The sequence below is a fragment of the Plasmodium relictum genome, assembly GCF_900005765.1.
Source record: "Plasmodium relictum strain SGS1 genome assembly, chromosome: 14".
NCBI classification, from domain to species: Eukaryota; Apicomplexa; class Aconoidasida; order Haemosporida; family Plasmodiidae; genus Plasmodium; species Plasmodium relictum.
Genome location: NC_041692.1, coordinates 953,000 through 968,135, shown reverse-complemented (window position 1 = coordinate 968,135; position 15,136 = coordinate 953,000). Strand labels below are relative to the sequence as shown.

General features: G+C 16.4%; 2 protein-coding genes across 2 annotated transcripts; both read left to right on the top strand.

Annotated features, from left to right (window-relative positions):
- Positions 1 to 681: 681 nt before the first annotated feature.
- EMC1 (ER membrane protein complex subunit 1, putative) lies at positions 682 to 4,014 on the top strand (the record flags this gene model as incomplete). The annotated part of the gene is made up of 2 exons (XM_028679328.1): positions 682 to 886; positions 1,052 to 4,014. 2 exons carry the CDS (start codon positions 682 to 684, stop codon positions 4,012 to 4,014), a joined length of 3,168 nt encoding a protein of 1,055 aa, XP_028535053.1.
- Positions 4,015 to 7,483: 3,469 nt separating this feature from the next.
- Positions 7,484 to 12,235, top strand: CAF1 (CCR4-associated factor 1, putative; the record flags this gene model as incomplete). The annotated part of the gene is made up of 1 exon (XM_028679327.1): positions 7,484 to 12,235. The coding sequence occupies one exon, from the start codon at positions 7,484 to 7,486 to the stop codon at positions 12,233 to 12,235; it is 4,752 nt and encodes a 1,583-aa protein (XP_028535052.1).
- Between the last annotated feature and the right edge of the window lie 2,901 nt (positions 12,236 to 15,136).

Sequence of the window (15,136 nt, the reverse complement as noted above, 5' to 3'; positions counted from 1 at the left end):
AAAAAATAAATAGAAGGTATAATAGTAAATGAAATAATTTATGAAAAAAAAATGAAAAAAAAATACAAATTTGAGTTAGTGTACAATTAGTTATTTGTAGTAAAAGAAAAAAAAAATTTAAAATGAAGTTACATTTTATTATTTTTTTTTAACTATAATGGAAGTTCTTAAGTATTTTTTCATTATTTTCATTGTTCAATGTATTAATTTATTTAAAATATCAATAAAAAAAAAAAAAATAATAAAATAAATATATAATTAAAATATAATAAAATAGTTTTTTTTTCTTCAGATTTAATGCACATATATTGGTATATATATACATACAAATATACATATGCTAGTATGATCAAATATATTTCGTTATTTTTTAAATAATTTAGAAATATTAATATAAATAATATATATTTAAATAGATAATGTATATATTTTTTAATAATATATTATATTTAAATTTTTTTATTCTTTTTTTTTTTTCTTTTACATTAATATTTTTTATATTTTGTTTAATATAATTATTTTTATGGAAATTAAATATTAATCTTTTTTTTTCTATTTCATATATCTTTTAAAAATATAAATTTTGTAACAAATATATATATATATATATATATATATATATATATATATATATAATTAGTATGATATTAATTAATTGTATTTCATCTTTTTAATTGCAAAATGTCTTTAAAAATTTTGTTTAATGCCTTTATTTGTTTTATGGCGATTTTATTTAAAATTACTTATGAAAGGTATATACCATATTCTAATAATGCATCTTTAATAGGGCATATAAATTTCATAATACCTATATCAAATTTAATAAATAATTATATTCTTCTTTCAAGTTTTAATGGAAATGTAGCTTTACTAAATTATAAAACAGGTTTAAATAAATCTTTTTACAAGATATATATATGCATGTATATAAACTTTTTCGTATAATTATTTTCTTCATCAATTTAATATATTTTTTATTAGGATTTATTAGAATGGTTATGTATTCTTTGCTTTTTTCTTTTTATAAATTTTTTTTTTTTCTTATTGCCAGGTAAATTACAATATGTAAAAACTCATAGAGAAGATGAAAAAATAAAAAAATTATATGGAGATGAAAAATATGCAGTTGCATTAATTTATAAAAATAATTCAGAAAAAGACATAAACGGAATTAACATAAATGATACTAATATTTATTCTTATATTAGTGTGTATAATATTATGAATTCTTATTTATTGAGTATATTTGAATATAAAAATGAAATAATAGAAGATTTTTTAATAAAAGGTGAACATATAATTATTGTTTTTGATAATAGAATAGATATTGGTAATATAATTGATAATTCAATGTATTCTATCTACTTTAAGGAATTAAATTTAAATTTAATTTATTTAAAACTAATTTTATTAGAAGATAATATTGCCACTTTATTCTATGTTGATAATAATTTGTTTTGTTATATAATGAGTATTGATATATCGAGTAAAAAAACTATAAATTCAACAAAAATTGAAGAATTAAAATTAAATAATAAAATTAATTATCATGTTAGCGTATATAATAAAAATGTAGTTATTATATACAATAAAAAATATTTATACTGGGTAGAATTAATAAATAAAGGGGAAAATTATTATTATAATTATATGATTATAAATAATAATGATGAAGAGCAATTATTTAAGAATGAAGTCATTGAAAATAATAAATTTATAAATGAAGATGAAAGGGAACAATGGAATACTAATAATTATATTGTTATTGATGTAGGAGAATATGAACTAGCATATATTTATTACGATAGAAAGATGAATTTTATAAAAAAAGTAACAAAAAATGAAATTATAGGCTATTATATTAATAAAAATAATAAAAAAGAAATGATAATTGCAAGTGATGAAAATAACAAAATAATTATTAAAAATATAGATGAAATGAAAAATGAAAAAACTTTAAATATATTAAATAAAAGCAGTAATATTTACTATAATGGAGAAATTATTGTAGGCATATTTAACTCAGAAGAAAACAAAAATTATTATTTTAGTATATATAATGATTCTTCATTTACAGTTTATAAAGAAAATGATGTATTCTATTCAAGAGAGGAATCATTAGCATATATTGATCAGTTATACTTCTACAATTTTCAACATTTAAAAAAAAATGGCAAAAAACATTCATATAATATTCAATTTCAAATAATGGATGATATGAAAAAATATATAAAAGAAAAAATAAATTCATTTAATAAACCGTTTATAGCAGAAATAGTTAAAAAAAAAGAAGATTCTTCCTTATTTCCTTTCAATTTTTTTTATTTGTCTATTGAAGAAAAAATGGATTTATTAAACGTTTGTAATAAAAAAAAGTTAAAAAGTGACTTTATAATTAATTCTAAAAAGGAAACAAAAAATTATGATGAAAAAAATAATCATTATAAATTTTCCTTGACGAATAATTTACTTAAAGACTCTTTTACAAAATTTTCTCTTCATCACAGTAGTAAATATGCAGGAAGTTCAGTTATTCTTGTATCAACTTGTAATAATATAATTTTTGCTTTTCATTTATTTACTGGTTTAATTTTATATAAAATTGATGGAAATAAATTTCAAGGAACAAACATGTTTTCTTTAAAAAAACGCTTATGTTCTTTTAGTACAGGTAAGAATAATTGGTCAGAAATTGAAAATGGTAAAAAAATAATATTTTTAAATAATAAAATTGATAATGTAAAGAGCGGAAATGATGGTAATAACAATAATGGCAGTATCATTCTAAATTCTAAGAATGAGTTGCATTTATTTAAAAAATTTTCAAAAGATTCAGTGATAACTATTTTTAAAAGTGATAAGAGTTCATATATTTTAATATTTGATATATTATATGGGGATATTATATTTGAAAAAAAAATAGACTCTTTTTTAATTCAGCACTATTTTGTCCTTAGAAAAAGTTCTTCCATTATAATTATAGATAATTTATTAAATATTCAAGTTATAAATGTTTTCAATAATGAAATGGATGAAGATATAAAAGAAAATCAACTTTTTTTTTATAATATAAATATATCTCAAAATTATATAGAGGGATATATGTTAATTAATTCAGTAAATACAGAAAATCATAAAAATAAAATTAGTTTAATAAAAACATATTTAATAAATATAAATAATGAACAAATTGAAGTTTTTTCAAAATCAATAACAAAAAAAAATATTTTTTTCCCAATAAAAATAAATAAGGACGCTTCTATTTCATATAAATATATTAATAATAATATAATATCCTATATTACTAGAACAAATAACAAGCAGAATATAAATTACACACTATACATACTTGATGGTGTTAGCGGTAGTCTTATTTTTTCAAAAATTCTAGATAAATATAGCAAACCTCCTTTTCATTTAGTGATAAATGAAAATTACGTAATTTTAAATTATTTTAATGAAAAATTAAATAAATATGTATTTCATATTATTGAAATATTATTAGATAAAAAAGATCCAGGATTTCTAAGTATACTAACATCAAAAAAAGAAAAATTTGTTGATTTATTTGATGAACAAAAAATTGTTATAAATGAAAAAAATTACATAATAGATCATAATGTGAAATCATTTAACTTTACTGAAACAAAAAGAGGAATAACAAATAAGCATTTATTACTTTTACTAGATACTAATAAAATTTCTTCACTTAATATAGGAGATGATCAAAATAAGAATTATTATAAATATTTTAATCAATTTATTACACATACGGATATTTTATATAATTCAAAAGGATTTATATCTAATGAAAGTTTATTAGAATCAACTACACTATTATTTTCTTGGGGAAACAATCTTTATTTTACATATTATCAACCAAATGGATCATTTGATACAATTGAAAACTTTAATTTGCTACTATTATTGTTTTTAATTATATTGGTATTTATTGGCACATATTTCTCATATATTAAAAGAGTAAACAAAAAGTTGTATATTCAATGGGGCTGATATAATATATTTGACATAAAAGAAACAAACAGAAAATATGTCATCTGTATATATATATGTACACATATAAATATTATTAAGAAAAATTTCTTTAAATTTCTTAAGAAATAATTTTTTTTTTTTAATTTTTTCCTAAATAAAATAAATTTTTTTTTTTTTATTTATATTAATTTTTTGTTGATTTTATGTTTTATTAAAAAAAATATATGTTAATTAAGAGCTATTTTTAATTAAAATTATATACCTTTTGTTTATGCTTTTAAAAAAGTCATTATTTTCTATAATATAAAGGATTATAATGAATATATATAAACTTTAATAACAAAAAAAAAAAAAATTAATAAAAAATTAAAATGAAAATAAATAATTATGCTATTATTTAATACTCATTTTTAAAAAATGAAAATATTATATATATGTAAACATTAAAAGCATTTTTTATTTATGTTTTTTGTTTATTAATATACCTAACATTAAGAAAATTTAAAAATTATACATAAAAAAAAAGATGCTAATATCTATGAAGTTCATCATATAAAATGAAAAATTATTTTTTTTGTGTTTTCATAAATTTAACTCAGATTACACTTTTTAATTAAAACATTTCTTATAACAACAGATGAAATGAAAAATTTATTTTTTTTTCACTTATATAAAGATATATTAAAATATTTTTTTTTCCTTTCCAATAGCTGTCTAAATATATATTTCTAAAGATATAATAACAAAAAAAAGAAAATAATTATATAAAAAATCATTATCAACAGATAGACATTTTAATCGTATAGAATTAATCTCTAAATAAAGATTCATAAAGGAATTTCTTTAAAAAAAATTTTAATTCTGTTTAGTTTTTATAATTAAAAAAAAAAAATATATACTCATTTACATGAAGTATAAATTTTTAAAATTAAAAATAACTATTTTTAATTTCACTTAAGTATAGAGAAAGAAATAAAAAAATATAAACTTCTTTATATATATATATATATATTAAACGAGAGAATTACAGAAATAATATTATTTCTTAAATTTTCTTATAAGTTAATTGATAGAATATTGAATTGCAATATGTTTATGGGAAAAACAAAAAACACATTTTTTTTTTATTTATGTATGCATTTAACATAGGTGTAATGCTTTAATTTTTTCTGTAGAAATTTTTATATTGAACATTTTTACTTCTGCTTAACTTTCTTTTTTTAATATTAAGATAATTATATATAAGATTTTTACATTTCTTTTATTTTAATGACATTTTTTATATTAAATATTAATTTTTAAATATATGTTGTAAAATTTTATTTTATTATATTTTCTATTTCATATTTTATAATAGATTTATCATTTAAAAAAAAACATGTAGAAACTGAGTTTATTTTGTAAAAAATTATTTTTTTGTTTTTTTTTTTTCCTTAAATTTTTGTTTTAATTTATTTTTTTTTCTTTTTTGCATTTATTATTAAAGGGACATTAATTGCATTTTTCAACCATGATAATGTGCATATAAAATTAAATTACAATGGAAACATAATTTTAAATATATTGTTTAATATATATATTATATGTAAAATAATAAAAAAAATAAAATAAAATAATATATACAGAAATGTATGTAATATATATATAGATAGATAAAATTTAAATACATAAAATTAGATTTTTGTTGCTTTTTTCTTTTTTGTATTTTAATTTTTCATTTTATATTTTTTATTTAGATCAATTTTTAATAAATTCTTAGAAAAAAAAAAAAAAATAGATGGTTTTCTTTTGAAACATTGCAATAATAGTTAAGTAGAAAAATTAAGGTAATTAAGAAAATCGAATAATTCATTTTTGTGATATTTGTTATGTATATAAATAGATTATTTATTTAAATAAGCTCAATTTTCACTTTTGTTTTGGATTATACAAAGAAGAAAAACAAAGATATTAAAAATAAAAATTTTTGCACAGAAGTACGTGTATCTATTTTTTTTTTAAGATTTATGATAATTTTGTAATTTAATTTATTACATGAAGAAAAAACAACTTAAAATAGAAAAATGTTTATTCATGCTACACTTATATTTGAGTAAAAAATATGTTAATTATTATTCAAATAATTTATTTTTAAAACACTTTTGTGCAAGTTAAAAAAAAAAAAAATGAACGTGATACATATAAAAAAAATTTATTGTCATTTAATACATATATATATGCATATAAATAAAAAAATCAATTCTTAATACTTTATTTTCATTTTTGAAACATATATATTTTTTTTAAATATATTTTCATAATTCCTGAAAGAAAGCATGACAATTTTTACAATTTTAAAAAAATGAAATTAACTTTTTTTAAAAATAAAAAAATAAATATAATACTACCTTTTTAATATTTATATAATAGTTCATGCATTTAAATATAAGTATTTATTAAAAAATTTTATTTTTTATTTGATTTTTCACGAAGTAAAAAAAAAAAAAATAAAATAAAATTAAGTATGCTTGTATATTTTTATTCTTTTTAAATATATATATATATATATATATATAAATCTTTTTTATTTCATTTGTAATAAATTTGAATATCTTTTTTTATGTATGTATGTGGTATATAGATATAACCATGAATGTATTTTTCTCATGATTTTGATGCCTAAGATTTTATTAATATAATTATTGGATTAATTTTATTTTTATAGGCTATTTTATATAATATAAGGATAAAATATCACAAAACTAAATAATATTTTAAATGAAAGATTGGCTTTTTTAAATGTATTTAAAAAAAAAAAAAAAAAAATATATTGATAAACCAATTTTTACAATATTAGTGTGATAATTTTATATTTCATAATAATATAAAAACTAAATTTTTTAATTATTGCAGATATATATACATATATATTTTGCATTTATTATTTTACCTAAAAATATTTTTAGGTATTAATATTTAACAATATTCTATTTAAAAAAAAATAATAAAAAATTAAAATTAACGTGTGCATAATCGTGTAATATATATATATATATATATATAAACAAATTAACAAAATACATATAAATGAAAATTATTTTTTTATTTTTATAGTAAATCAAAAAAGAACTATAACGGGTATTTTTAAAGAAATCATTTTTAATAATTTTAAGTGTAAATTTTGAGAGAAAATAATAAAAAATTAATATATATTTTTATTCTTCGATTTCTTTCAAAAAATAAAAAAAATAAATATAATTAAGGAGATAAGAAATTGAATTTTCAATAAAGGAGAAAAAAAAATATATATATATATATATATATATATATATATATATATATATATATATATATATATATATATATGCATATGTATATCATAAATTTAGGAAGGTGAAAGAGTAAAACGAAAGAGATAAATATTTGAAGTGATTAAAATAAATAATATATATTATGCGAAAAAAATTTGTGTTATTTAAATGTATAAGAAAGACTTTTTATTTAATACATGGATGAGAGAACGAAAATAGTAGATGTATGGGCGAACAACTTAGAGGAGGAGTTTGAAAGAATACGAGATGTAGTTGAAAATCATCCTTATGTTGCTATTGATACTGAATTTCCAGGAATTGTTGCTAGACCAACTGGAAATGTGTTAGATTATAATTATCAAACAATAAAATGCAATGTAGATTTATTAAAAGTTATACAGTTAGGTGTTACTTTTTCTAATGGTAAAGGAGAATTACCAAAGGTATCAACATGGCAATTTAATTTTAAGTTTGATCTTGATAGTGATATGTATGCTCAAAATTCCATTGATTTTTTAAAATTAAGTGGTATAAATTTTGAAAAGCATCAATCACTGGGAATAGAGTTATTGCATTTTGGGGAAGTAATTATGTCATCTGGTTTAGTTATGAATGAAGATGTTAAATGGATATCATTTCATGGTTGTTATGACTTTGCGTATTTATTGAAAATATTGACATGCTCTGCTTTACCTCAAAATGAAATTGCTTTTTTTGAATTATTGAATGATTTTTTTCCATCTCTTTATGATATAAAATATTTATTATTAAATTTAAATATTAAACAATTAAGCAGAACTTATTCTTTGCAAAAAATCAGTGAAATTTTAAGTGTAAAAAGAATAGGAAGACAACATCAAGCAGGGTCGGATTCCTTAGTTACATGTAAAACTTTTTTTAAATTGATGGAATTATATTTTGATAATAAAATTGATGATAAAAAATACTCGGGCATTATATATGGATTAGGATCAACTATTAAGAACTATAATCCTAAGTTAGAAGATAACTCAAATAAATTTCATAACAGTAACAATCATAGTAGCAATTATTTAAAGAATAATAATAATATTTATATAGGTGGTAAGAGCAACTTACTCAGCTCTCAAAATAATAATGTGTTAACTAATTTTGTAGATAACAAAGAATATTCCTCAAATTTTAATAAGAATATATCAAAAACAAATATTAAAAATGATATGATGCATAATGTTTATGGAGATATGAATCAAAATAATTACAACAGTTTGGCAAATATAAGTAATATAACCACACATAATTACATTACAAACGATGTATATAGTAATAACAACATAAGTAATTTCAATATAAATAAGTATTCACCTCATTTAATTAATTCTATTAATAAAAATCTAAGGATTCCTATGAGCAATTCCTTTTTAAATAATAAGAACAATGATAATAATAACATGAATTATTCTACTAATATTAATAAAAACAATTTAGATAATTCTAAATTAATGAATAATATTTTTAATGATATTCCAAGAAATATAAGCAGTAATTTAAATAATGACATAAATAATTTAGCAAATGATAATATAACAAATTTAAACAATATTAACAATGCAAATATAACAAATTTTAATAATGGTATTATCAACGCTAATATAACTAATACAAGCAACAATATGACGAACTTAAATAATGCTATGATTTTAGGTAACATAAATAACTTGAGTAGTTTAAATAATAATATGAATATAAATAATTTAAATAATAATATTAGTTTAAATAATAGTATAAATATAAATAACATAAATAGTAATGTAAGTTTAAACAGTATGAATGTTAATAACTTAAATAATAATATTGGCATTAATGGATTGAATAATAATATTAATGCGAGTACTTTAAATGCAGATGTAAACAATTTAAATAATTTATCAAATACCAACATGAGTAATTTAAATTCTTTGCAGAGTAATAATATAAATGAATTGAATAATTTACAAAATAACAGTATGCATAATTTAAATAATTCTGAAGATATAGTTAATTTAAATAAAAATACATATCAATCTAACAACAATGCCTTATCAGGAAATGTAATTGGCAATAATTTATATTCACCAAGCATGAATTTTAATAATTACAACAATACCCATTCATTTTTAAATAACATGAATTTCAATTCATATAATATAGCGAATAATTCTAATAATCAAATGAATAATAATGTAACTAATTATGATTATTATTCTTGTTCAACTAAATATAATTCTTTTAACAATTATTCCAGTAATTTAAATTATGTAAATGTGTTAAATAATGTAAATAATAAAAATAATTTAGATGAAAATGAAATTGATAAAAAATGTCTAGATAATGTAAATAATAATAATAAAAGTAATGTGAATAAAAATATAATGAATAAAATTAATACTGTGCACATGGGTTATAAAAATATTATTTCAAATAATGCTAATATCAATTTCAAAGGCAATTTTAAAAATGTACTAAGTAATGATTTACCAAATAATGTAATACAAAGTAATAATTTTCTAAATAAGAACGATATAAATAATAATAATTCTGATAATACAAACATGATTTCCCAAAATATTAATATTATGAAAAGTAATAATTGCAAAGATGATAAAAATAATAGTTTAAGTAAAAATGTAACTAATAATTTAAATATTAACCCTCACTGTAATTTAGTTCATATGAGTAATAATAGTAATGATACAATGAAAAACAACTCGTTTATTAAGAATATGAATTATTCTACTACTAATATTATTACTAATGTTAATCATTCAAATATGATAAATAGCAACGAAACAAAATTACCAAATATAAATAATAATAATAGTAATTATTCTAATAACAATATTATAAAAAATAATTTTAATTCAAATAATAACCATAATAACAATATAAATACAAACAACAAATTAAATTACGTAAATGTGAATAGCATGACTTATATAAATACTAGTAATAAAAGCAATACAAATAATTTAAATATTGTTAATAATTCAATAAATAAAAATTCAATGGATAATAATGAACTTAAAAATAGCACTAATTCAAATAGGTATAATACAAATAATTCAAATAAAAATAACAAAAGTTTAAATACAATGAATAATTATAATACCAATGAAAAAAATAATAATAAAGATAATAGCGGCAATAAAAATATTAGTTGTAGTAGTAATAAAAATAATTCTGATAATATTAACGGTGTTTCTAATGCTATTACTACTACTACTACTAATAATAATAATAATGATAATAATAATAATAATAATAATAATAATAATAATAATAATAATAATAATAATGATAAAAATAATAGTAAGAATAGGAATAATAATAATAATAAGAATAATAATAATAGTAATAATATTAACAATAATATCAATAGTAATAATACTAATAGCAGTAATAATAATCATACTACTATGAACAAAAATAATATTAATAACGATAAAAATAAAAATAACAATAGTAATAATAATAATAATTACATTAAAGATAATAATAGTTGCAACACCAACAGTAATAATATTAAAGATAATAATAGCAGTAATAATAGCAATAAAAATAATAATACTATTACTACTAATAATAATAAAAATAAAAACAATAATAATAATAATAAGGATAATAAAGATAATAATAATAAGGATAATAAAGATAATAATAATAAAGATAATAAAGATAATAATAATAATAATAATAATAATAAAGATAATAATAAAGATAATAATAATAATAATAAAGATAATAATAAAGATAATAATAATAATAATAAAGATAATAATAAAGATAATAATAATAATAAAGATAATAATGATAGCAATAATAGTATCAATAATAATGACACTACTAATAATAATAATAATAGTAAAAACAACACAGTTAATATTGGTAATAAAAATTTAAAAAGTATCAATAATTATAATTTAGTTAATCAAAAAAAAAATGGAAATATAGAATTTGCTAATTTTGCAAATGATACAGGAGAAATTACGAAAGCTCTAAATTTTAATGAGCATTTAAATAGTGAAATGAAAAATGAAAAAACGTTTCTTATTAGTAATTCAAATGATATTGCAGATAAGAATACTTATAATAATTTTTTAAGCAATATGAATTATTTTAAATCAGATAATAGTAAATTATGCAAAAATTCTAGCAAAAGTAATACTCAGCATTTTTTAACAAAAAATAATTTATCTAATAATAATACATGTGGTAATGAAAATAATACAAATATTAATGATTTAAATAATGGTAGTATTTTAAGTAAAAGTATAAATAATAGTATAAGTAATGAAAATAATTATAATATAAATAATAATACCAACAATAATGACGGTAACTCAGATATTAATATTTTCAACAATATGATTAATAAAAACATAAATAATTGCAATGATCTTATTCATAATGAGATGAACAATTTTAATATAGTGAATAATTTAAATAAAATTAAATTATCGCACACTTTTAAGAACTCTCTGAAGAATTATAACAATTTAAATGAAAATATAAATATTGCAAATAATTATGCGGACAAACAAGTAGATAATGAAAGTTTAAATAATTTTTATATTAATAACGACAATCCAATGGATAATATAAATATGAATAATAACATTGTAAATAATTCAAATTTTTACTTTAATAATAATGAAATTAATACAGCTAATCAGCAATATTATAATTCTCATATAGAATTATTTCCTGATAAGATGAAAAACAAATTATTTAATGACAAAAATAATAATAAATCTATATACAACGATAAAAAGGATGAATTAAATATAAATGACAATTATAATGAAAATAGCTTTCCAGATAAGAAAACTCATACTGAGAACTATGCAGTTTTTGAATCATCGGATAATAATTTTAATTATTCAAATTATGATTTTAAAAATAAAGACCAAAAAAATTTTTATGAAACTTGATTTCAGTTATGGAATAGAAGAAAGTGCATAAAAAAAAAAATAAATGAAGAAATGAAAAAATTTAAGATAATATATTTTAATTATTTCCTTAATTGGATATATCTACAAGTGAAAAAAAAAGATAGATTTTTTTTTCTTAATTTTTAATATAGAAATTCTTGAAAAGACCCAATACATCTTTTTTTAGAATATAATTTTTTTTTTTTTTTTTTTTTTATGTATAACGCATATATATATTTATATATATATATATATATATATATATATTTGTAATTGTGTATAATATATATATGAATAATAATTTATTATTTCTCCTGCAAATATGTATGTGTTTAAAATAATATATATAATATTTATTTTTTTTTTCTCTATTTTTTCTTTTAATCCGCTCACATTAATATAAATTAAAATTTTAATATAAGAATTAATGCATGTGTTGTTAAAATTATTGATATTTGTACATATGCGTACATATATTATACATTTGTATGTATTTAATAAGAGAAAAAAAATATATTTGCATTCATTTATTGGCAATATAAAAGAAATATTCTTTATTCACAAATATGATAATATATAAATCTATTAATTTTTTTAAGTATAAATGAAAATTTTAAAGTTAATATTGTGCTTCTATGTCTTTTATTAATTTGTATTCCATTCAATATGAAAATTTAAAATAATTTTTATTTAAAAAAAAGTGTGCATTTTTCCAAGTAAATAAGAAAGTTATACATATTTAAATATACTTCACAAAATTGATTGTAATTTTTTAAACTTTTTTTTTTTATAATTATTTAAATTCTGTCGTTTGTGGAAAGAAATAGGTATATTAATTTCTCTTTTATATATATATATATATCATTTTTTTATACTTTTTTTATACATTTATAATATAATATTTACAAAACACAATATTTATATATTTAGAATATATATTCATTTATGCACTTTAATTTTTTTTTTTTTTTATGTTTATTTGGTCTATATATTTATATTTGTTTTTACCTTTTATGATTTTTTTTTTTTTTTTATTAAATTCATAATTAAGTATTTTTTTTATATTATTAAGCATGAACAAATATATTTACATATTAAACAATGAAATACAAAAATTCTATATTTTAGCATATATAAATATTTTTGATATTTTATTAAAATTATTATAATAGTGTAAAAATAAAAGCTGTAAAATTAAAAATTGTGAAGAAATAAATAATTCCATATATAAAATTTAATGTGTGCAAAAGTGGTAAAAATAAAATATTATGTATCTTTAAATACATGAATTATTATGACATTCTCTAACATTCTATTGTCATATTTACTTTTTACTGCTAACCTATTTTCCTTTTATCTTTTTATTTAAAGTTTTCAAAAGTAAAAAAGGATGACTATATTAGGTAAAAAAAGGAGTTAATGGATTACTAGCAAAAATATACATATTATGAATTTTTTTTTTTCTTAAAATGATATATTATACATAAATGAAAAACGCTTTTGTTTCATTAGAATAACTCTTATGCTTTCGTATACATAACAAAGATAAAATTTTAGTGATTTTTTTTTTTAAGATTTAAATAATTAAATAGTAGTAATTTCAATTAATATTTATTTTTTCTTTTTTTTTTTTTTTTGATTTTTCTAGTAATAAGAGAAAGGATACACTTCTAATAATAAAAAATTAAATACTATTTTCTAATTAGTACTTCTAAGAAAACAATTATAAAATATAATTATATTTCTATTCATAAATGATCTAGAAAAAGAAGAGTAGGGCAAAGAAAAAAAAAAAAAAAAAAAGTCATTTATTAATTATAATTTAATCATTAGTATGATAAAATAACTGTTATTAAAAAAATAATTGGTTATTCAAAAAAAATTTGAAATAATTAAATACTGTGAACTATGATAATTTTATATTAAGACATTTTCTTGGTCGTATTTTTGTACATGACTTAATTTATAAAAATTGTATTTTTTATAAATTAAAAAAAAAAAAATTAATATATGTGTAAGAATTTTTTTCAAAGGTATAAAAATCCTAAATACTTAAATTATGATCTTTTCATCAATATATTTATCTAAAGATTTAGTCTTTTTTAAATTTACTTTATATAAAAAGAAAATTAGTAAAAAATTATGCATATAGAAAAAAGAAAAATAAATGGAAAGAAATATTTTACTCACATATTTTTCATATGATAATAAAAATATTCTTTTATATTAATTGATAAAAAGTAGAATATTTTTATCATAACTAATTTAATTATTTCCAATTGTTTTATTTTTCTTATATTTATATTAACTTTTTTTTTTTTAATTTTCATAACAATTTATCAAAAAAAGGATTTTTTCTATATTTCATATACTTTGTAGGTATTTATTTGAAGGATGAAAATTCAATAATGTATTAAGAAAAAAAAATGAAAAAAAAAATATTTTTATTAATAATTTAAAAAAAAAAATTATGTTCAATATTTACAGCAACATTGTGTAATAAAAAAAAAAAAAAATTTCTTTAAATTTTAATATACAAATAAAAAAAAATTACAATTTTTTAAAAATATAATGAACAAATTTATGCTTATTTTATTTTTTAAATGATACACACATTTTTTAGATTAAAAATAAAAAAATAAAAAATGAAAATAGAAAAAATAAATTATATTGGATATAAACTTTTAGGAAATTAATACTTCAAAAAAAAAATTATTTTTTTTTCTGTTGCTTCATTAAATAAAAGAAGAAATATAGTCTCTCTATTGCATACAAATAAAATAATGAAATTATTTATCATATATAATTAGTTAATGTATATATGTAAAATATATAAATGTATTATATTATTTAACTTTAAATACAAAAATTTTTTAGTTCTGTTATATTCTTGTTTTTTTC